Source organism: Hippocampus bargibanti, linkage group LG10 (assembly GCF_051943395.1).
Source record: "Hippocampus bargibanti isolate YZ-2025 linkage group LG10, ASM5194339v1, whole genome shotgun sequence".
Classification (NCBI taxonomy): domain Eukaryota; kingdom Metazoa; phylum Chordata; class Actinopteri; order Syngnathiformes; family Syngnathidae; genus Hippocampus; species Hippocampus bargibanti.
Genome location: NC_142743.1, coordinates 20,739,974 through 20,764,891, shown reverse-complemented (window position 1 = coordinate 20,764,891; position 24,918 = coordinate 20,739,974). Strand labels below are relative to the sequence as shown.

The window sequence follows — 24,918 nt, the reverse complement described above, 5'->3', positions numbered from 1 at the left end:
CCTTCTTGTAAGTAGTTTGCATGTTCTCCTCATGCTTGTGTGGGTTTCTTCCCACATTTCATAGACATGCATCCTCGGGGTAAGCAGAGTTACTGTGCCATCCTCTTTGAATGCTGCCAAAGAACATGAACATGAGCCACAAAATTAACGAGCAATGGTAATGGTAGCACTTAGCAGGTGTCGGGGCCAGACTTCAAATTATGGTCCGTTCTATGTGAGAAAGGGGGAGGGAAAAGGACAGTTCCTCATCACACTTGGAAGATGAGTTTGAAAGCATGTCAGGGTCAGGCAAACGTCAACAACAAGCTTGGATCTTCCTGATGGTGGCCATTCATCTGTCATTGGAATTGGCGATAGATCCAGCCGTTCACAGGCTTGTAAATATTTGGCACGCAAATGCTAACCGGCTCATGAACTTGGTGGACAACTTCACTTGGATATCATCAAGAGGCAACCTGGATGTTCGTCATCCATTGATGATTTCAAGGCTAGCCACTGATGGTTCAAGAACTTTAAGTGTCGTCCAGGGATTCATAGTGTCATTCGTCATGGTGAGGCAGCCAGTTCTGATGATAAAGCTGCCAAAGCTTACAAGGAATCATTCCTCGAGATGGTGGAAGAAGAAGGCTACGTTCCTCATCAAGTGTTTAATGCTGATGAAACCGGCCTTTTTTGGAAAAAGATGCCTAACCTTTCATTACACAGGAAGAGAAGTCTGTCTCCGGAAGACCACACTGAAAGATAGGCTAACCCTACTTCCAAACAGTAATTCTCTCCCTCCCACCTCCTCCCACTCCATTCCATTAAGCCATCAACAACCATCACAAAGGTAAATAAAATGACTTTATTATCCAGTACTGTTTATTTCTTTAATTACAATAAAATAGCACATTTATTATACGTAAAATAAGGTATATTTTGGGTAGTTTTAAGGCGTATTTAGTAGATTTTTTTCTTTAATGAGGACCAGGGAACAGATTACTCTCATTTTAATGGTTTCCTATAGGAAATTAATGTTTGGAAGACACACGTTTCGCCTTACACACTTTCTGGAAACCAATTAAGTTCGTAAACTGAGGTTTCACTCTATTGAAAGTTATCCAAGATGCTCCTTTTCTGTGTGAATGATCATCGGATCAACTATGAAGCAAAGGTGAAATGTAATAGCTCACTCAGGTGGGCGTTGGAAAAAGAGGCGAGCATATGCTGCGTCATGACAAGCAGCCTAATCTGGAGACCCACCACACATGTGTGACGTACGATCTCCCATCTGAGGCAACGGTACTCGTGTGACAGGAGCAGTAACAATGAGTCATTGTGACTGTGAGCCACTGTGTCAGAAATACTGAAAGGCTTCAAATTGAAGGGGAAAATTGGCATGGAGAATTTCAAATAATTTTTCAAACAATTGTAGCATATTGGCTGACACCCTACTAAAAAGGGACGTTTGTGCTACGTAAAGAGGGACCATTTGAACTATTCCAGTGATGTGATATATTTAAAAAATATTCATACTTTAGATATTTATTGTGGTTGTACTCGGTATATATGGAGACACTACATTGTCACATAAACACGAGTCTAAGGTTTCTTAAACTGCATTGAATGTTTATGAGATGGAAATATGCTACTCAATTCTATTTATTTAATTTGTGACATTCAGTGTATAATTTCTTCTTTTTCTTATGATGATACTAGTGCAGTGTGTTCTACCGGAGACAAATTCCTTGTGTGTTCTACATACTTGGCAATAAAGATGATTCTGATTAGCTATCTAGCTAGCTAGCTATTAGCTACATAGCTATCTAGGTGGCTCGCAATCTAGCTAGCTATCTGTTGGTTATCTATTAGCTATCTACTAGTTGGTTAGCTAGCTTTGTATGTATTTACTTCCGGGTTGAGTGACTGGTGGCGCGTGTGGCTGCCGCTGCTCACCCACAGAAAAACTTATCCTGTGTCTGTAAAGTGACCTTGAGAGTTTTTTTGAAAGGCACTTATAAATAAAATGTATTATTATAAAACAGAATCGAACTAACTTCGAAGGGAGCAACAGTAGAACTACGCCATCTAACGGAAGAAACGGGGACTGCAGTATAAAAAAGATTTGAGGCTTCTTTTTTCTTTGTCCCCAATTTATTGCATACAAAAGGAGCAAAAAAAAATTCAAACGGGATTCCAACATCATAGTCGATGAAAATAATGAACTTTCCATCATTGACAGTGTTGCAGAATTGTATGTATATATATAAATATACGAGAAAAAAATGTCACAAGATAGTAACTATAGAAAAAAAGAGCCTAGTTTTGAACATTTCATGGCCCTGTGTTTTGACAGGATGGAATGGCTATTAAGTGAAACAAAACATTTGTAAAACCTTTCTGCAGAACTTTAACCTACAAATGTTCACGTCATGCAAATACAGTCAACTCCAATGCAGAAACTCAGTGAACAAACAGCCAAGAAGGTTACAGTGTACTTTGCACCTTAAGAACGCAGAAGAAGCAGAGTGGGAGTCAACCATTAACCATGGGTTGTGTCATCCTCCACAAAGTCTTTGGCCTGCTCTGCTGTGATCACATCAATGTGACTCACCTACGGGAAAAAAAAAGAATGAAAAAAAAACACAAAAATTACAATTAGTTAAATTACAATGCACGCAACCCCCATTCTGTTGTGTTGCGGTTTATCTACGAAACTGAAAGGCGTTACTGTCACTCCTAGCAGCAGGGGTCGCTGTTGCTCTAACAGAAAAGGCAACACCTTGTTAATGTGAGGTGCGGTTGGGGGGGGGGGGGCTCATCAGGTGATGTGCGTTTTAATAACAGCACCGCAACAAACATTTTTAAGCCACTTCCATCAAACATATTGAATGTGGGAGGAAGGTAACTCTATCAAGAGAAGCACCCCCAGGATATGCAAACTATAATGATACCTTGACTTACGAACTTCATTGGTTCCCAGAAAGTGTGTGCAAGGCGAAAAGTGTGTATTCCAAACATTAATTTCCCATAGGTAACAATTAAAATGAGAATAATCCGTTCCCAGGTTCCCCATAAAACAATTTTCAACTAAACAAGCCTTAAAACTACACAAAATATACATTATTTTATGTATAATAAATGTGCTATTGGATTGTAATTAAGGAAATACATTGTACTGTATAATAAAGTCGTTTTATTGACCTTTGTGATGGTTGTTGATGGCTTGATGGAATGGATAGCTTTTTGCATAAAGTGTCTCAAGGAGCTCTGGGTTGTACATCTCAGAAGTCGTGATATTGCAACAGCAACAGATGCAGGCAGACGCACTAGAAACTTCATTAATAGCTGGTTCCCTTGCTTGTATGTTCTCTTCAACTTGTACAGATGGCTTCTGCGGGTTATTTGTGGAGCCTGATTGACGGGATATTTTAACCTTGCAGTCTACACTCTGCCCTTGAACTATCAATAAAGTTGAAACAAATCCAAATTTCATTGTGTTTTCTATCCATTTCACTTTTGTTTTTTGTTTCAAGCTCTGTCGTCTCCCTTTTGTGTGTGTGTGTTTCTCTGTAACCCCTCCCACTGCTCACTGGTGCGTGTGTCCCCTCCCTCCTCCCCCACAGATCTTGACCAATCACGTGCGGCTTTAACAGAAGACTGGGGGCGCGGAATAGAGGGGAAAAAAAACCGGCTGCCATTTCAGGAGCTTTAGGAACCGGCTCATTGGCAGATGACACATATCTCATTGTGGCGCTCCGTGTGTTTCCCGAAAAATAGTTTGTATACCAAGATCATATTGTCGCGGATTTAACGTTCGTAAAGCGAAAAATTTGTTAGCTAAAGCTTTCGTAATCCGAGGTATCACTGTACAAACATTTAGAACGCCAAAACTCTGCGAGGCACTAAATTACCAAGTTATCCCACACTCAATTTGGCAAAATCCACCACCACCCAGCTTTACCTTGTTTCTGAATTTAACTCCATAAAACTTGTCGGCAGACTCCAGCAATTCAGGCCTGAAGGTTGTTGTGATGAACTGAGCGTGGCCAGCCAACTCAACAATCATGTCTTGAGCGGACATATAACACAAATATAATATATGTTAGTATTTCATTCATGTTAACGGCATGTACTCTTGTGTTTGTGCGAAATTGCCGCCTGTTACCCGAGACGGCCTTCCTGTGCTGGGCGTCGAGGGCCTGGTCGATCTCGTCAAAAAGGTAGAAAGGGGCAGGGTCACACTTTTGGATAGCAAAGATCAGAGCCAGGGCCACCAAAGACTTCTGACCTCCAGATAACTGCTGCATTTCTCTCATTTCACCCTGCTTGCCTGTGAAAGACACCTACACGCACGCACACACACACACAGCATTCTGTCATATTCTCCATCAATGTAATACATCCTACTTGGAATTGGATGAAAATAAAAAGATATGAAAATGTTAGCGCATTTTCCATTCTAACAGGCCCACCATTTTAATTAGCTTCAGTTTAGCTTGTTGGTAGTGTCAGTGTTGGCGTGCGAGTCGTGTGAATGTTTTACGTCCAAATAAATGTTGACGTCAGTGTAGTGCTAGGCGATGTTAGACCCGGTTCTGATGGATTGACGATACGCACCCCTACTTTGTTGGCAACAGAGTAGCTCTTCGTTTCGTACACATATTGCCATGGTAACAAAACCTGTAGGCTTCATTTGCATGAGACAGCTCCGCCAACCTTCAATACAACACGCCTTCAACCAGAGTGTGCCAAGTAGATATTAATGAGGCTGCAATTTTTTTTATCGTTTCTTTATTTTAACCAAAAAAATGTGACTCATTCATTGTCATTCGCAAATGTATTCGTGAATTGAAAATATGACGTAGTGCGATATTCCCGAATTAGTTCAGGTTTTGTTTTTTATTGCTTGAGTGTCAATAAAGCGCTGGCCAGGCCTCTGGATGTTTTTTTCCATTCCACAAGGGGGCAACATTCCCCCCTTTTTCCCATGTAAGCGCTTTGTTCCAGTTTCAGCTGTTGTTAAAGCACGATATAAACTAATATGTATGTATTGCATTGTATTTTGGACAGTCGCCTTCATTTCAAGCTCATATAACTCCAGACCCATATAATTTAGAAATTAACAGGTTTTTTTTCTGAAGAAAGAAAAGAGTCTTTTTCTTAAAATTACCTCATTCACTGCCATTCCCAAATGTATTCGTGAATTGAAAATATAACGTAGAGCGATATTCCCAAATTTGTTTGGGTTTTGTTTTTTATTGCTTGAGTGTCAATAAAGCGCTGGCCAGGCCTCTGGATGTTTTTTCCATTCCACAAGAGGGCAGCTTTTCCCTTTTTTCCATGTAAACGTTTTTTTCAGCTTCAGCTGTTTTAAAGCGCTATACAAACCAATATGTGTGTATTGCATTGTTTTTTTTTAACAGCTGCCCTCATTTCAAGCTCATATAACTCCAGACCCATATAGTTTAGAAGAAAGAAGAGAGTCTAAGGTTTCTTACGCTGCATTGAATGTGTATGTAGTCGTAAAACTCAATATTCAGTGGGTTCTGGAATTGGAGTGACAATGACAAAAACCCTGGCACTGGAGTGGCCACATATTTGCACGTTTGGCAGTGAATGAGTTAATGATGAGACGTGGAAACAATTTTAAACAGTGAAGACAATTGCTCATGTCCGTTTTACTAAAGATTCTTACTGTGTGGCGTGACACGGTGACTATCCGGCTTTAAACTTGAAAAATGTTAATGTCATAATTGTGGCTGCATTTCATGTTAGTGACAGTGCTCGCCATGTATTTGGTGCAAATTTATATGAATGATTGGAATTGTCATTAGCTAACATAACTGAAAGGTTGACGGAATGTTAAAAACATTTTAAAATATAATCAAAATGTAAAAAAGCGCCAGATTCATTTGAGGACAATCTGTACGGAATTGCCGAACAAAAACAGCCAGACTCTTACTCTGATCCCCACGCCGGTAAATTGATCCACGGAGGGCACGCTGCTTTGTGAGCCCGAGCCTCTTTCGCCATCCGCGCCGCCCTCTTCATCTTGAGACTGACTTCCTTCGGCGTCTCCCTTCTTCATCACAAGCGTAGCTTTGCCTCCAGGCACCAGCTTCTGGAACACTTCGCTGAAATTCTTTGACACCTGGGGGTGCGAGACGGGGCAAGGGTCAGGTGACCGACAAAAATGCAGGGGGAATGCACACGAAAACGTTTTAAGAGTACCTGTTTAAATGTGAGCTGGATGGCTTCGTACTTGCGCAGCTCCAGGACATTCATGAGCTCCATGATGGATTTGTAACCGCGGTCCAATTCTTCCTGACGCTTGATCAGTTTCTCCTTTTGCTCAGAGAAGTTGACAAACTGATCCAAGGCCTTCTTGTTGACGTGGCTGTATTTCTTCAGCTCCGTGTTGCACTGTTCCAATTTACGGAACAACTTGCCGGGGGGAAGAATAGAACATGAGTATGTACTCCCCAAATTTTCATGGCGCTACTGTGATACTTCACATTTATAAAAACAAATAATCATTCTTTCTTTTCATTGACAATGTTTTTAACAGGTTCCAAGCTGCCACAGTAGTTAAGCAGTTGCAGTGCACCGAGATTGCATTAATAGCCTTGTCATGATCACTTTGGTGACTCTTGGCTCATAGTCTGGAAAATACGGTAACACTGCTTGTACACTATTAAAAACAAACAAGTGTTTATGAACATTAAGAAAAAAAAAAACGCTCTCTAAACCCCGTGACCTATCCATTGATTGGTATCGCACAAGGAACAGCAAAGAGCATTCTTTATCTCAGTGTATAAGTGTGGAATATGCTCCCAGTGTTGACTTTGACATGTTTTTTAAAGTGTATATGTGTGGAATATGCTCCCAGTGTTGACTTTGACAGGTTTTTTAAAGTGTATAAGTGTGAAATATGCTCCACTTCTATCAATCGATAGCATCACCCTGTCCAGGCGCACGCTTCCACCGAGAAAGAGTTATTAAAAACGTTCTAACAAAAGAGAGTGGGTTGTTTGCAAAAGAGGAGGGCTAATCTCGGCATTGTCATGGAAAGAAAACAGCACGCATACGCACAAGAGTACATGCTTAGACATTAATGAAACTGCAGCCATTTGCACTCAGTCAGAGTCTGGAGGCAACAAGCTGAGCACTGACTCGTAGCTGAGTGAGTCATTGCTAAGGGGTTGAGTGGGCGACGGCTTCAGGCCTCGTTCCTGGGAGGAGAGTACGTACTCTCTGACTTTCAATGCTGCATCAGAGTCAACAGTTGATGATTTTTGAATGGCCGGTCATTCAAGTAGAGAAGAAATCTGTGTGGCTGAACTCTATTTTCAAAGGCTTGTTTGGTGACTTATGGTGCAGCAAGCAAAGAACACGAATACAAAGTTCAGTGCGGGCCTATGAATCAATAAAGCTTGGTGAAAATATTGGGATCCAGTGCAGCTCTGAACAAAGGGGTTGGAAAATAACCACAGTGAGGCTCACAGGTTTGGTTCAATTAGCTTTGGGGCAGTTGTTTTCAAATTCGGTACTGATTGTCGCTCGATCGTCTGAGTTCGCATGTTGACATCCCACCGCTGTGCAACGGGTATCTGAGGGCCTGTTCTAAAAGTAGCGGTAAAAATTCAAAGCAATATTGCCAGAAGTGATCATGTGAAAACATTAACTAAAGATAATTTGAGCAACTTCATTTGAGAACCATCAATCAAGCAGCCATCTCAATAATCAGCGCTACATGAAATCTGAAGGATGGAGTTGCGGTATTTATAAAAAATAACAAATTAAACACTTGGAAAATGAAGATGCTAGGAGGTGAAGTCAATAAGTTGTTGTGGCTCACCCTGTCACGTTTTGGAGATTTTGACTAATTGGGTAAAATGGGCAGTTGTGAGGTAACATGTCATCCCAATGTTTTTTTTTTTTTTTTTAAACAAAGATGTCCTTCCTCTGAAAGGCAAATGAAGTAAAGGCAGTCATACCTGCTTGAGTGTGAGAGTCTGGTACTTCTCAAAAGCCTCCTGAGGTAGGGAGCCCAATTCCCTGATCTTTTTCATGCACTCCTCTTTCTTCTTCAGCAGCATGCCCTGCCGGTTGGTCATCTTCTCTAGCTCCTTGGTGTCGTGGTTGATTGCGTCATTTTGTTCCTTCTCAATGTTTTTCCAGCGGTCCATGCTCTTAATGTGATCCTTGATCTCAGACTCCGTTTTGTCAACCAAGGAGTCCAGATCTAAGGGTTTGTAAACACGTGACTTATTTGTCATCTTTTTTTTGTGTCACTTTGCATTTCATCTTGCATTGTTATAGATTATAAGCAATACTGATTATAAGAGTAGTATTAAGACAACGGCTATACTGCTATGCTTTATGTACTTCTCCGGTCCATCGTGTTGACCATACCTTCTGATCGAGCCAGTGTCTCTTTGACCCGTTTGTTGATGCCATCAAGCTCAGATGTTGTGGCTGTGAGAACAGTGCCTCCCTCGGTCTCTCGCAGCTCGTTTAGCTCCTGTGTTTGCAAATTAAAATCATGTTCATACAAATTCCTATCCTGCATTACATCAACAGTCAAATGTATTCCAGTCCTTGCCCAGAGCACACATTAATATGTATTTGGGTTGATCACATCAAAAGTTAATTCACAAACACACCTGGCATTTAATACATCTCGAGTGGCCACTTGAGACTGCCATCTGAATTTACTTGTTTTGTATGCAAATAAAATCTGTCCCGAGACTGAGAAAAGTCATGGAAAGTACTAACTTGTTTTTTGTTAGTGGATTGAAATACACATTATTCAATCAAATACAAGTAAGCTCATAATAGTTAGCAGGGAATAAAATAATTATTTCCCGCTCGTATCGGACATTGAAGGCACACTACACCTGCTCCACTTGATCAAGACGCTTCCTCAAATTCTCGTTAAGGTATGTTTCCACTCGGGTCATTATGCCCTCCAACTTGATTCTCTCATTCAGCAATTGTCTGTTGTCCTGCGGGTGGCACAAGAAACCGCTATGTTATTTATGATGGTCTTGGTTTAACAACTGAGAAAGCACTGAAATCTATTAATTCTGAATACCATGTTTACTTGAATAAAATGTGTCACTGTATGTTCCATGTCACATTGACGAACAAAGTGTAAACTCTCCAGAAACATATTCAAGGTTGTGGGTTATGTGGGTGAAATTGCGTAACACAAGTGGGGACAATTTGTGATTATTTGGGAGAGCGCTGAAAGATGGCACAGAAAAAAAAGGAACCTCCCACACACAGCTGCTGTCCGAGGTATTAATGGCACCCAGGTCATTGAAATGCACTGGCGGCAGCAGGAATAAAAGGACGATGGCAAAATTAAGGCAACAATGGTTTTGCACTCATGTGCGTCTGAATTGATTTCTTTTGATTATGTTGCAAACAGTATTAGATGAGATGACCTAGATTTGTCTCACATTGGAGAGGTTCCTGATTCCAGTGTTTGAAATAACGTCTGCCCGAAGGCCAGGGGCGTACAACATTTACGCCGGGCGTACAACTTTCAAAACGTCTCGGCCCAGGTGGCCGACAACTTCAAGAAAAAAAAAACCCAAAAAACTACTATTTTCAAATCAAACGTTTGTTTTATTCAATAAAGCAAAAACTACAAGCAAACCTCTACAAGCTACACTGAATTCTCTTTATAAGCTTTCAAAACTGTCAAGTACACTTTTCAGTCACGGTATAATCCGAAGCACGAAACAAGCTTCTGATTGGCTGCCGTGCCGAGTATGCAAATAGCCAAACGAATGTTCGTTGACGACAAACGACAACTGGAGCAAAATCTTCAGCAAGGGAGATTTACCATAAAGTAAGCAAGGGACCGGTACGTACATCCATAATTTTTTTTGCGATTAGCCGTCTTATTGTGTGTGAAGTTGTGAAAAATGGGACAGGCAACTTTATAGCCGACTTTATACCCGGGTGTCCGCTAACTTTTTGTCATGCGTTTCAGACACTGCTAATTCACAAGAGCAAAGTTATGAAAGGAAGAGAAAAGGAAAAATATAAGTCGAAAAACAAAATATAGGAGCTGCTGGAAAGGCAGTCACTCGTGACTTATTTGTAGCTCTGCCTTTTATGATGCAAAACACAAAAAAAAAAACATATAATGTAGACTTTTGTCTTTAGATTTACCATTCCCACTGCAGTTCTCAATCAACCCGTGTTTCATGAATGTTAATTTTTTTACACAAAATCCGTCAGTTAAGTTACATAATATGAATTGGCAGGGACAATTTTTACAGGGATTGGTTTAGATTTTTACAAAAACAACTTAGAACACCTCCACCTTTAGTTTATTTGGTATTGATAATCATAAGGGCAAATAGACAAAAATAGCATACTCATTCTCGTTGTATAAATAAATCTAAGAACTAACAGATCCAGTTTTTAACTGGCATGCAGCAGGTGGGTGAATAATACAAAATTAAAAAAAGGGATTCATGGTTAAAATACTCCAAAATGCAGGCATGATAAAATGGAATAAATAGGGACAGAGCAGAAAACCAAAACCGCAAAACGTATCATTCCTCGTGTTCCCCTCACCTGCTGAAGCTGACGGATTTCATCATTGAGGTCATCCACACGCCTCTGGTCCTCCAGACTGAGTTGAGAAAGCAAATCTGTGCCCAACTCATCTTTCAGTGACTCCCTGGTGGACTCCATAGCGTGGAGGCTGGCCTCCAGACTCTGAAGACTTCGTTGCTGCAGGAGGAAAAAAAAAAAAACATGCAAAAAAAAAAAAAAACAGAGATAATCAGGTTTCAACAAATGACTTGTTCTTAAAAACAATCACATTTGAAGACTTTTTTGTCACCTTTGGCATAAACGTCTTCTCTGATTGCTGCCTCTTCTCTTTCAGCATCTTCATCTCTGAGAGAATACTGTCACGGGAGGCTTTAAACTTCCTCTGCTGCGTCTCAATCTGCTGCATTTGGTTCATCAGCTGGTCAATTTCATTATTGATACGTGAAAGCGCATGTTAAGGAGATTTTCACCATGTATTACACATTGTCGTTACAAACAAATCCAATTTAGATCAATCGTTAATTGTAAAATTCTCTGACATTGTATAAGACAGGCCCTTGTGAAAAATATTTCAGTAAAAATGAAATGTTTGAAGACATGCACCTAAATCTGGTGAAACTGGTTTTCACAAAAACATTCTGCCATCCTACAGCCCCAGTTAAATGTAAGGCATTTTAATTCCATTCAGAATCAAATTTAAAACCAACTCTCCACCGTTCCTGACGTCTTGTTGTCCAGAGTTGCCCGAGTACAGAACGAACATGCATTGATCAGCTCCAAGCAGTCCCCCCACTAAAAAGAGACACCAGCTTAGTTGCATCCCCATTCGTGACTGAGCTGAGAGAGCATGTCACTAGAGACATTCTGAAAATGTCTCTTGAAAGAAGTGATGTGAGACAATTTAACATTCATAAAATAAAGATTGTGTGTTAACAGCTCAAAGATTAATTTGATGAATATTTGGATGTCGATAAAGGTGTTGTTTTTAGGTTGGTCGATTCACTGTTTGTATGCTTTTTTTCTGCAGGAATCCTGTTATTTTAAAGGGAAATGAAAAGACAGAACTATTGATTGTCCATGACTCCTACACTCAACTAGACATTGGAGGTTTCAATGTAGTCCATTAATGCAGACAAATCAATAAAATGGAGCCTTTGATTGAATTATAGTCCAGGCAACGCGGGTCTCAATAGTATTTCCTTTAGTGAAAAAGACAGATATTAAAAGGGATGTTAAAAATGTGATGAGCAGTCGGCAAGTGATATGAAAGAAATTCAAGACAAAAATAGGAGAAGTGCTGAGCCATCTGAGCACAGTTTCCTTTATAATTGCCTGTCTCAGCAAAATGAAGATGGACTGGACACTGAAGTCAAAGCGACGGGTAGGGTGAATCGGTGCAATCTCACGGCTAGACAGGACAGAGGTAGAAAGACGAAAAACAACGCTTTTAAATAATTGATGTCAACTGTGACTCACCACTGCGGTAGAGAACTGGTCAGCGGTGCTTTTGCCTGCCTTCTCACATATAGTTAACCAGCATGTGTACACCACATGTACATCAACCAATTCACCACAAATGTGCCAACACAAGGAGAAATGACCGTGTCATCAAAAAATACTGCACAAGAAACACATATCTTCCCTCTTTCCATATCCAGACGTGCTTCTCAGCGCTGACAGCAGTGAGTCATTGTGGCTGGGTCTAATATTCCCGCATCCTTCTTTTACCTGCCTGAGGCATCTTGCGGCATCCTCGCTTCGTAGTCCAAACGTGAAACCATTTTTTAAATATGAAGTCAACCATCCACTCATGGAAAATGTATACATACACACAAGAAAGTGTCAAAGTGTATTGGGTAACTGGCTGATACAAAAGAGAACACACGGAATGCCTAAAAGTGCCAATTTTGATCCTACAACGGCATTGCTATTTATGAGTGAAGAGAAAAAGACCGAAAGAGGGGCGTGAGACAGAGAGAGAGAGATATCTCCTCATCATATTGGAGTGTATGATAATACCGTCACTAATTTGAATCATTGGCACCCCAGTTTAAAATATACAGTAAAGTCTCGTTATATCGATATTCAAGGGAGTCCGAAAAAATATCGATATAACCGGGACTATCGATATATCCGACCCTGTTTGCATGTAATTTTCTCCGTGCGTGCATAGAAATAGTATCGATATAACCGGGACTATCGATATATCCGATATCGATATAACGAGACTTTACTGTATATCTATTTTTTAAATTGGAAAGGCACCGTGTCATACTGAAATCAAAAAGGATATGTTCAATGTTCCTGCGCAGATTTTCATTAAGCTTGGCCTCCAGCTCACCCAACTCTTCTTCAGCTTTCCTCATGTCCTTCTGCAGCTCCAGACGAGACTTTCTGGTATCATAATAGCCTCCTGTCAGAGCTCCACGGTGGCTCACCTGGTCACCTACAACGTCAAGCGGACGTCAAAACTCTTCACGTCTTCTATTGATTAGCTTGCAATTTGCAAATATCCTTGTGGGGTCTGTGATTGTGGGGTGTTGTTGACCAAACCTTCCAGAGTGATGCAGTCCATGGTGAAAGCTCGGGCCAGCTGTGTCGAAACCTCCATGCTGCGACAAATCAAGGTCTTCCCAAAAACATGTTTGAAGGCCTTGTCAAAATTGTGGCTGTAGCGCAGCTTGCTGATCATTGGAATGGCATCCTGATGCAATGTTGATACAAGATTGTGTGATCACAGGGAAGATACTCCACACTAGGTAAAGACTAATACTATATGACAGAATACGTAAGAAAACAAGAAAGACCAAAACTAATGCACAGACGAAAAAATGAATTATAAAGGGTGCATTTCTCACTGTCAAAGAAAGATTTTTGGGGGGGACGGGCGAGTACTAGAGCTGGGCGATATGATATACAGTAAAGTCTCGTTATATCGATATTCAAGGGAGTCCGAAAAAATATCGATATAACCGGGACTATCGATATATCCGACCCTGTTTGCATGTAATTTTCTCCGTGCGTGGATAGAAATAGTATCGATATAACCGGGACTATCGATATATCCGATATCGATATAACGAGACTTTACTGTATATATATATATATATATATTAATATATATCTCAAGGATGATAAGTCAACCCGGAGGAATGGCCTGCAAGATGAAACATTATTATTGAGAATAAGAGATTTAGACAATTGATTAATTCATAGTGAATATATCGAATGCATATACTATTTATAATTGTATTTCATTTATTGTATTCTATTTGTAATTGTATTTTATTTATTATAGTATCTATGCTTGTCTGTGACTGTAAAGTGTCCTTGAGAGCTTTGAAAGGCGCTTAAAATAAAATGTATTATTATTATATACTGTACATTATTACAATGGTTATTTTTCACAATGCAATCATTTTAATATTGACTTTTGAGAGCTGAAAAATAAATTACTGTACATCACAGTAAAGCTCATCCTATGGTTATTTTAAAAATAACTTCAATATACTGCCAGCAAAATCATTTTTTGTGCTTCTTATTTAGATTGCTAATTACATTTGCGCAAAAATATGTAGACGATACTGCTTCTGCTTACATGTTATACAGTAACTTCATATAGCAGCTTGGAAAATACATTTTTGAAGGTCCGTTATTGTCAATAAATTACATCTAGTGGTTTTGACAAAATTATATTAAGTGATTTTATGAAAATGTTTGTCGCGCCACGGCGCCAATAGTAGTTGCACATGTCAAATGGGCGACTGGGCTTTGCAAACAACTAAGGTTTAGTCCTTACATTGGTCTCTGGGTAGGCAGTATCCCTGACATCGAGCTTGCTGAGGGGTAGAAATGTGACCTCTCCAGGGAGATTCATCTTGTTGAATTCCATGAGTATTTTGGTGCTGACCTCATCAGTCTCCACAATGTGATAGAACAATCTGAAAGTGAGACCGTGTTAAATGACATCAGTACTGATGCCCGCATTCCAAAATAATTTGCATCGAATACAAATAATCTACCATTTTAATTTACTAATGCAGAGTTGCCATTTTCGGGTGGTAAGAAATCAGTCCGATGGCCATTCAAATGCAACCCGAACGCCCAAAGTACAAAAACATCAATGTTTTTTTGCCCACAAAAACGGGCTAATATGATTTCTTTAAAAATGTAAAAAAAAAAGGATGTGGGATCCACTGTAACGCTATCTCTTTCCCGCCATTGGTTGTGATATCAATTCATTTTCATCTCAGCCAACTCCAAATGGTTAAACATTTAAGCTCCAAATGGAGTACAAATTCTTATTATAAATAAAAAATCATGACACACCTGGTACCAGCAGTCACCTCCACACAGGTGTAAAACGCAGGCTCACACTCAAAGTTATTCATAACGATGCCATGGTAACCATTGATCACATGCTGGTTAATGCCCTTGCGGCGGAAATGCTCAAGGACTTTGTTGATACTGTCAATGCCATTCAAGATGGCCTGGAGAGAAGAAAAACAGTGTTAAATACATTATTCATGGTTATTTAAAAAAAAGCAGTCAGAAGTAACAGGAGGTGAATCTGTCCAGTATTACATCTTAAATTGAATATTGTATTTTACGCACTACAAGGCGCACCTTCAATGAATAGTGTATTTTAAAAGCTTTTCCATATATAAGGCACGCCATATTACAAGGCGCTACAGTAGAGGCTGGTGTTACATTATGCATCCATGAGAGGGTTGCACGCTGCACCACACACTACTGGTAGTGGTGGTGGTGGTGGGGGGGGTGCGATGGTTTATGCGGCTACATAGAGTTGCTGCAGACCCGTTGCAGCTCAATATTAGGTCACATATAAGGCTCACCGTATTACAAGGCACAAGGTCATCTTTTGAAGAAAATGAAGGCTTTTGGGTGCGCCTTATACACTGGAAAATACAGTCATTTGCATGACCAAGACTTTGATTTTATTTTTGTGTCATGATGCCAAATGCGAGCACCAAATACACACAGCGGTGAGCAGACTGATGCATGGACAGCACGAGGGAATTTTGATGATGTATGTCAACAATCATTCATGCAAAAATGACGATCACGTCCCCCCCCAATGTTTTTTTTTTTCTCATCAAGCTCTAATTAAAAAAAAAAAAGTAATTATTGTGAGAGGCCCACACAAACATATGATGTTGTGTTACACCAGTCATTGACAGACCTTGCCAGTGGCGGCTCTGAGGAGCTGCTGTTTTTTCTCCAGGTCCTCCCGTTTGGCCGCCAAGGCCTGTTGTTCTGCATTTTCTTCACGCCACAGGTAGCTAGGAACACGAATGTGGACACAGTTATACTGTATGTCACCATAACAGCAAAATACATCATCTCTTGGAATATTCAGAATGCATGTGCATTAGTTCAGCAGGAAAGGTTAGTTTTTGATGTTTTACTTTTATTACAGTTACTTTTGTTATGTTTTGGCTTGAGTGACAAATGTTGAACCCCCAATTTTAACCATCAGCTTTTAACCCATATGAGTCAAAAATAAATCTTACTTTCTTTCACTTTGCAGCTCATCTTTCCTATTCTTCACTTCATAGTATTTTTTGTCCAACTCCTCAACGCGGGTCTTCACTTCATTTAGATCTTGGTCCAGTTTCTAGAGACAAAAATGAGAAAAAAAGCATCTCAATTCAACTTTATTTTGGAGCGCTTCAAAAAAAAAACACTGTAAATGCTTGTAAAGCTGGACATCAAATTAAACGCAAATCAGAATCATCTTGATTGCCAAGTATGTAGAACACACAAGGAATTAGTTTCCGGTAGAACACGCTGCACTAGTATCATCATCAAAAAAATTGCTAAGTGGCACTAATGGAAAATCAGCCACACAACAGCTTTGTGAACTGCTTTTTAGTCAGCTGAGTTGTAAAGGTCAACTTAAAGGTTGATGATGTTTATATAATAATTCTATTATATAAACTTTATATACATATATATACATATATTATATTATACATATATACATATATTATTACAGTAAAGTCTCGTTATATCGATATCGGATATATCGATAGTCCCGGTTATATCGATACTATTTCTATGCACGCACGGAGAAAATTACATGCAAACAGGGTCGGATATATCGATAGTCCCGGTTATATCGATATTTTTTCAGACTCCCTTGAATATCGATATAACGAGACTTTACTGTATATATATATAATAATTTTTTGTTCTCATTTTTCATCACAAGTAACTGCCATACGAACAAGGGTGTGTATACTTTTTTTGATTTACTGTATATCAATTGTCTAAACAACAATATATACAGTAAAGTCTCTTTATATCGATATTCAAGGGAGTCCAAAAAAATATCGATATAACCGGGACTATCGATATATCCGACCCTGTTTGCATGTAATTTTCTCCGTGCGTGCATAGAAATAGTATCGATATAACCGGGACTATCGATATATCCGATAGCAATATAACGAGACTTTACTGTATTTAAAAAATAGAACATCAAGATACACATTATAATTTAAAATGACTTCTTACATTATATTGTTCCAGATTCTTCTCTTTGTTGGTCTCTGTGTCCTCCAGATCTTTATTAATGGCAGCAATTTGCCTCTTTTTATCATTGATGGCCTGGTCCAGAGATTTCAACTCTTTCTTGATCCATTTGTCCCTCTCTTCTTTGGAGGTGAACTGACTGCCACGACCCTGCTTGGCGTACAAGTCTGTCCTCTCTTGTGTCGCCTGGGCAAGTCTAGATGGAGATGAAAATGTTTGCATCATTTTAGATATGCATTTATATTTCAGTTTAAAGTTTATCTGGAACAATTATCGACAATGGATTTTCAAATGAGGCATTATTTTATTTTGTAACTTCCAAACCTTTGAAATATTAACATATTTCTGTAGTCCTCTGTGGCGGCAGATTGATCTTTGTTTATTATTATATTTATTTATCAAAATAAAACATTTTCCAACATCTGCTTTTGACAATGAGCAAGATTTCTGCATACTTTCTGCCATTTTACGAACCAAATCAGTAACTGAATAATCAATTTATGTTTGTGCATTTCACAATGTTACATTTTTGAAAGAAGGGAAGTAATTCCTTGTTATCTGATTCATTGATTAATCAATAATAGAATTCCTTAAAATGCTTGTTGTATGCGCCCGCCAACTTCCCTGCTGCCGCCACTGTCAAAAGACATTTAGAAAAGATGACTGACTCATGAAATTAGGTCTGTTCTCCAGTTGCTCTGGGAACTTGCGATGTGGTGAATGAGTCATCCCTACCTAGAGATACCTCGCTCCTCCTTTTCTTTCACCATATTGAATTTGGGTTCTGTCTCCTGCAGCTCCTTTTGCTTCTCCTCAATTTTCTCCAGCAACTTCTGACGCTCTTTCAGTAGACGTTTCTACAAGAGTGGAACAGTTTATTCCCATACTTGATTCTTGGTGTTCAAAGATGGATAAAAATCTGTATGGTACTATACTGAATTTTGGGAGTCAAAACAATCGAGAGTTTAAAAAAAAAAAAACATGCACACAACACCGGTATCTCTAAATAAGCCAAAAAAAAGACCATTCTACCAGGTATCTCTGAAGTATAGGAAGCACTGGGTGTCGCTATTATCACAGAAGTCAAATCTTGCTATGAGGGATATTGGACTTTTAATTTAAGTAACTCATAGGACTGCAAAAATGTCCCATGATTTTAAATAAAGCTATGTTGCCAACAGACTTTGTGGATTTTGTCTGTTGTGGTGAGCATTATTTAAGCAGATAAAGGGTTGCTATTCATGCACAAAGGTGCAGACTATAAAATAGCTGTGTTCAAAAGGACAATCCGGTTGGCGAACACTATAGCTACAGTGCTAGCAGCCAGAATGCAATCGTTTTTATTTCTCGCCAGGAACATTTGGCTGATGCCGAGCCACCAACCAACCAGCAATCTGCCTGGGACTCATCATGGCCGTCACTAAAGAGTGAGCCAATAAAGCTGTTATTTAGGATGATCTTCATATACACACACGTGCCCACAAATATGAGGCCCTGCTGAGATGAGAGTGAGTCATACCAGCTCTGCACACAAACTAAATGCCAGTCAAGATGTGCAGTGGGATTTATGTGTGCTGCTTCTTACTATTGAATCACAAGCTTATTTATAAATAAATTGTAAAAACTCAAAATTTCATGATTACTGTATGGCAGGGGTGTCAAAAAAATTTTGCCGCGGGCCACATTGTAGTTATGGTTTCCTCTCGAGGGCCGTTATGAATTTGGGGAACCCATTAGAATGTTTAAATCCCTTCAAATATTACATATAGAGCACACAGCAAATTAATGAATAACTCGTTTTCAAATCTGAAGTCAAGAATAATGACTTTTATTGTGGTTGACATCCAAAAATATGAAATTTTGGCTCAGATTTTAGCAATCATCATGGAATTTAACAAGTTTGATTTGCTTTCGCGGGCCGAAAAAAATGATGTGGCGGGCCGGATTTGGCCCGCGGGCCTTGACTTTGACACCTGTGCTGTATGGGGTTAAATGGAAGGCTACACTTTGTGCCATTTCCCACATTTTAGCCACAGTAACATACATACATGCAAAGAACAATCGTGCACGTGAAAGCAGTGACGAGAGAGGGGGGGGGTCACATGCAGTGATGTAGAGCGCAAGCGTTGCTGGTAAGCAGTGACGCAGATGGGAGGCTTGCATACCCTCTGTTCACTGTTGCCTGCCAGCTCATCCTGCAGGTCCTTGGCCTTCAGCTCTAGTTTGGTCCTCTGTTTAATCTGCTCTTGGCGCTCAGCCGACAATTGCTCCCGCTCCTCCTTCATGGCAGAAATCTTGGATTTCAATTCTCGCACAACTCGCTCCGTCTCCTACATGAGGACAGGGGGGGAAAAAGTGAATCAATTCATTTCGGAGTGCAAATTCCATTTATTTCTTCTGGAGAGATGATATTTTTTAGACATTTGGCATACACACTATCATGGACTGCTTAGCTTCTTTGGGCTCCTGTGTGCGTTTATTATTAGGGCGACCACTCTCTTTTAGTGTGATGTCAATAACTACTTGGCATATTGAAAAGTGAGAAAAATTAAGGTTTTGATGTCAGTGCATCGCCAGGAGCTTGTGGGAGTGTGAATAATGGCTACTTTAGCCATGTATCCACTGATCACATTTGGTGTAAAAAAGTTACGGGCATCAAAACAACCAACGCACTTTATGCACTACAACCTTTTGTTAATTTTCTGTTTTAGCACCAACTGGAGTGGTACGACAGATGGTACCTCATTATCAAATTCAGCTCATCTCAGAAAGCACTTGTTTTCATTGTACTTTCTGTAATTGATTTGAATTGTAATGTTCGACTAATTTTCAATCAGTTTGGATGTTTGCCGTTTTTTTGGTTACAAAATACCTCGACTTTGTCTCTGGCATCTTGCTGAGCGTCACGTAATTGTCGGGATTTGTCGCCACATGTTTCTCTTTTGGAAGACAGCTGAAAAAAAATAGAGAGGAAAAAAAAGACATCACAATGCTGTAAATCAACACAAAAGAATGTGATGGAAACGGCACTTCTTTATTAATTACAATTCTGACGACACTAATTACTTACAGAATTAGTCGGGACGTATAATGGCAACCATCTTTACAAATGAGCACATTGGGTCAACATTAGATTGTTTACCTCATCCAATTTGGCACGGGTTTCATTGAGCTCTTGGTTGTAGATGGTGTACTCAAGGGCTCTTCGCATCTTGTCCCATTTCTGGTACTGAGCCAATTCTTCTTTTTCATCTTCCAAAGTGTGGAGACGCTCTTCTATGTACTTCAACAACTCATTGATCTTCTCCCTTTTCCCCTCTGGATGGACAGATGCGTCATTATTATGAAGACACTACTTTGTTTCTAATGAAATGCGAAAGGATTTATATTGATTACTATCCATAGAACATCAAACCATGCACAAATAAGTATATTGAAATCAAGCAGACAAATTCACAGGCAATGTTGTGCAGCTCGTGGTGTCAGATTCTTTTGCAAAATCGGGATATGAAGATTTGAGGATCAATGATAGTACCTTCCTGATATTACCTGATTAAACGAAAGTAAATTTAGGTAGGCGGAAGTTTAGCTTTACATCCTATTTTCAATGTCACAGTTTTGGATTGTGCTTTTATCTCATTGTGATGGAAATAGCCACCTTTTATGTCAACCCTTTGTGTTCTTTTGTGCTCGCCCTCATTAGGGTTACAGGTAAGGTGGATGGAGGCTATCCAAAATAAATCCTGGACGAGTACCCACTCAATTGCTGGCTACATTTTGAATAATCAACTGTTCATACTGACATTCACCCGTAAGGACAATTTAGACACGTAAATAACCTACAATTGATGTTTTCCGAATGTGGTAGCATTACAGAGTTAACACTGGATGAAACCTGTGATGCAACTCAAAACCAAAACTTCAAAAATAAGACTGTGCTGCCTATATGAAAAAAAAAGTAATTATAAAATAATATTGTTCGGAACACACCAGTCTCCTTCATGAGCGAAATACTTTCTTCTTTGCGTTCATCATACACTCTTGTTCCTGCCACCTCTCTTAGCAGCTTCAGACGCTGGGAGTCAGGCGCTGTAGCCATTTGATTGATCTGCATCAAACATTGAAATAAATTACCCTTTTTCTCAAAATTACAACATACTTTATATAGCACCATAGGAACGTATCAATGTGACTTAAATACGATAGTGGAAAACCATTTATGACGCTTTGAGCAAGTTGAAGCTCAAACCATGACTTTCTTCTCACCTTGCCCTGCTTGACAATATAGTAAGGGTTACTGCGGGAGAAGCCAGCACTTTCCAGAAGGTTCATGACGTCGTTCTTGCTGCACCAATCACAAACACCACCAAACGTGATCACATCAGTTTAGCGAGGCCAATATTTCCTGTGATGACAGTGACATAAACACTTACGTCACCATCTTCTTGTCCAAGAAATACTGGTCCTTCTTTGCACCGATGACACGACGAAGGGAAACTTCTTCTTTGTCAATCTGCAGGGATACGCAACCACAATTAGCCACTCATGTCACCTAACTTCCAAAATGGTTTTACAAAGTAACGCCTTCATGGCCTAAAATTACAGACCAGACAGGAAGACAAAAAGTTATTTAAAAGGTTGTTGCCATGTTCAGGGTTCCTACTGACTGGATTTTAGGCATATTGGATTATAAAGCGCAATATCAATCAACGGTATTTTTATAGATAGTATATTAAGGCACACCAGATTATAAAGTGCAGTACATTGGTGAACTATTGTTTAGATTAGATAACCTTTTGTCAAATGACTTTGTTCTAATTGTACCACGGCCTTATTTTAATCAGATCAGAATCAGAATATTATTTGATGGATTTATCATGATTATGCTAGGTTCAGACTGGGTTTAGCATGTTTCTGTTCTCTATGCACGTGGATTTCTTCGAGCGGAGAAGATGAAGGGCTCCTCCGACTCTGGATATTTGGGCTGCATATTTACGCCACGGACACCAAGGCTGATCAATCGAGTTCAGACCCTGATCCGCCGAGCTCGCTTACGATTGGCTGTGTAGAGTTTGTGGGCGGGGAGAAAATCCCTCTTCCCAGTTGACGCTCCGAAGAGGAGGCGCCGAGCTCGCTTACGATTGGGTGTGTAGAGTATGTGGGCGGGGAGGAAATCCTTCTTCCCAGGATGCGATGCATAACGAAAAGTAATGGCTGCTGGCACGTAATTCAGGCATTACGTGCCAACAGAGTCAGTAATGGCTTACTGAAGACCACAGGTCAAGTTTAACGATGAGTGCCACAGAGAAAACAAAATGGAGACGGAGGTTCCCAGAGTAGAATATGAAAAACAGGATCCAGGAAAATGTTGAGAAATAAGGGGGTGGGTGGGGAAATACCAATATAGTTATCTTACCGGCAGCCGATTGTCAGAGTTGTCAAATATAATCTCCACAAATGCAGAAATGACCCGAGGACCAGTTCCTTCCTACAGAAACAGCAGAGGAAAAGGTATGTTTGGATGATTACCAACCTGAGTCTTAATTGCTGCTATTGCGCCCTGTGTCGATACTTACATGGAGCAAGGCCAAGCGCTGCTCGGGTCGGAGGTGGCTGAACTCATCGCTGAGTACAAACTGAATGGCTGGGGAAGAAGAAATAAACAATCAACCTGAGTTCTAACAAGACCATGGAAGGAAGATGCTATTCGAAGGGGCCCACATACCATAGAAAAAGTTACTTTTTCCTGATCCATTTCGCCCAACTGTGAAAGAGGGGGGGGGGGTGTAAATAAATCGGTATGTGCTATAGCAACATTAGTGTCTGATGAGAGGTCAAACTATCCATGTTCACTTAATTGCGTTAGAGATTATTAGTATTCTCTTTTCATCTGGAACGTTCTTTGTTGCAGCTGTCGTGAACGTGAGATATAAAGTTATAAAAAGAAGTCCAAGATGGCGCCCGCGTAGGCAGCCGTCAGAAAGTGCTCTCACAAACCTTGCTTTTTTTGTCGTTTTGTGTTTTCTTTTGTCACTTTGTGTTGTTGTGCATCGAATGGATACGGATTATTCTTCGGCATTTTTGGCCACAACATTCATCAAGGAGGAGACTGTGCTGAGTGGTTGCGCCTTTTCGGCAGCATGAATAGGCCAGCACTGTTTTTGATCGGGAGGAATATGGGTGCCATTTGACTGACATCGCTCGACAGATCTGGGGCGATTGTGCTTGTCTGCGCCTGTCATGGGTAGCATTTTCACAGCCCGCGCTTTCTTCAGAGGAATGTTTGGTGCTGTTGGACAGTCTGCGGCAAGGATGCATATATGGAACTGTCGCGGCTTGGAATTGAAGCGGATTTACGTGGGACACGAGATGTGAACCAATTTATTTTCAGCAATCGATGCTAGTGCTGCATGTTTACGTTCAACATTTCGCTTGTAGCAGATGTGCACATTCGTCCCTGATCCACTGGTGAAAAGGACGCTTTGATCCTATCCTTTTTAACCTAGTACTGCTTCATACAACAAAGAGGGTGCAGAACGTGCTTAAGTTTGAATGACTGTATTTGTGTTGTCATATGTTGTTATTTTGACTTCAAGATGGCGCCACGAGATTGGCTGCCTTTACAGCAGCTTATGTTTTTTTATTTTTCTACTTCAACCTTTCCTTTCCTCTTCCTTCCATAACTTTGCTGCTCTGAAATGTACATTTCCCCACTGCGAGATTAATAAAGAATAATCCCATCCAAAATTCGTATAGTATAGGGGTGCCAATGATATTTTGTGCCATGCAGAATAATTATGTATCAGTATACAGTGAACAATGTTCAACGCAGCAGGTCCTAATTTCGCCCTAAATATTACATTTGATAGTACTTGAAACTACACAAGATTATTTCAATTGTAAAATATCTGTCCTCGTTTCCTGGGAAATTCTGTTCGATTAAACTCATGTGGGTGTTGTCATTAATAAAGTAAATGTCGTGTAACGAAGGAAAATGCGGATCAGTGATTCAGTACCCACCGATGACATTGTGCTTGGGACTAAACGGGTCGACCACAGTCTGGTCTCGGTAACTTCGGAACCCCTGGATGATAACCTGCACAAGACCCGAGGTCCATCAATGAATCTTTTTCATAAGGCAACAAATTGATAACTGCGTTGTGCTCATTACATTGTAAATGCGCCGGTAACAAATTTTGTAGGCACGTACAAAGTCGTAATCGAGAGAGTAGGCATAAAGTTTGACAATTTAGTTAGCTTTAACTTAGCATCCTCAAGAGGGAGGCGGGCAATTCAAGGTAGGATTTCTATTGAGAAACAAGGGGGATATTATTTGTTGATGTTGAACGTGACCTGTATTAAATTTGTGAACGAAAAGAAATAACATATTTTGAGTAAAGCTGCGTATTCAGACCAGGGTTCATTCAGCAACGCATCAATTCGAACCCAGTCGGCCCTGGAAAGTAAAACGGAGATACTCGGGTGGTGAGCGTACCTGTTTGATATACATCCTCGTCTATTTCGGCGTCTCCTTGTCTGAATCAGGAGATAGCCGGTCAGCTCCACGTAAATGGAGATGAAACGTCAAAGCCCACACTTGGACAAAAATGATGTTTTCAGCATTTAAAACTGGTGAATTACTCTGCGGTGGAGGAAAACATGGAAAATGGCGGCGGAGGCGGGACGAATGGAATATACCAAAGTCAAAACAGGGTGATAAGAATAAAAATCCGCATGGTAACGCAGAACAACAACCAGCTTTGCATCAAATATGGAAGAGATATGAGTTCATCTAGT

At 40.1% G+C, this 24,918-nt stretch overlaps 1 protein-coding gene across 1 annotated transcript; it reads right to left on the bottom strand.

Annotated features, from left to right (window-relative positions):
* Window positions 1-2,100: 2,100 nt before the first annotated feature.
* smc3 (structural maintenance of chromosomes 3) lies at window positions 2,101-24,790 on the bottom strand. The gene is made up of 29 exons (XM_089005653.1): window positions 24,617-24,790; window positions 24,142-24,217; window positions 22,847-22,885; window positions 22,698-22,765; window positions 22,538-22,609; window positions 21,555-21,634; window positions 21,388-21,466; window positions 21,112-21,229; window positions 20,264-20,439; window positions 19,994-20,074; window positions 19,287-19,451; window positions 17,857-17,978; window positions 17,104-17,317; window positions 16,098-16,201; window positions 15,767-15,866; window positions 14,893-15,053; window positions 14,363-14,504; window positions 13,117-13,267; window positions 12,859-13,009; window positions 10,853-11,006; window positions 10,582-10,740; window positions 8,883-8,990; window positions 8,398-8,506; window positions 7,980-8,227; window positions 6,214-6,426; window positions 5,945-6,133; window positions 4,148-4,325; window positions 3,944-4,050; window positions 2,101-2,593 (listed from the first exon to the last, which is right to left on the bottom strand). Exons 1-29 carry the CDS (start codon window positions 24,629-24,631, stop codon window positions 2,522-2,524), a joined length of 3,651 nt encoding a protein of 1,216 aa, XP_088861779.1. The 5' UTR covers window positions 24,632-24,790; the 3' UTR covers window positions 2,101-2,521.
* Between the last annotated feature and the right edge of the window lie 128 nt (window positions 24,791-24,918).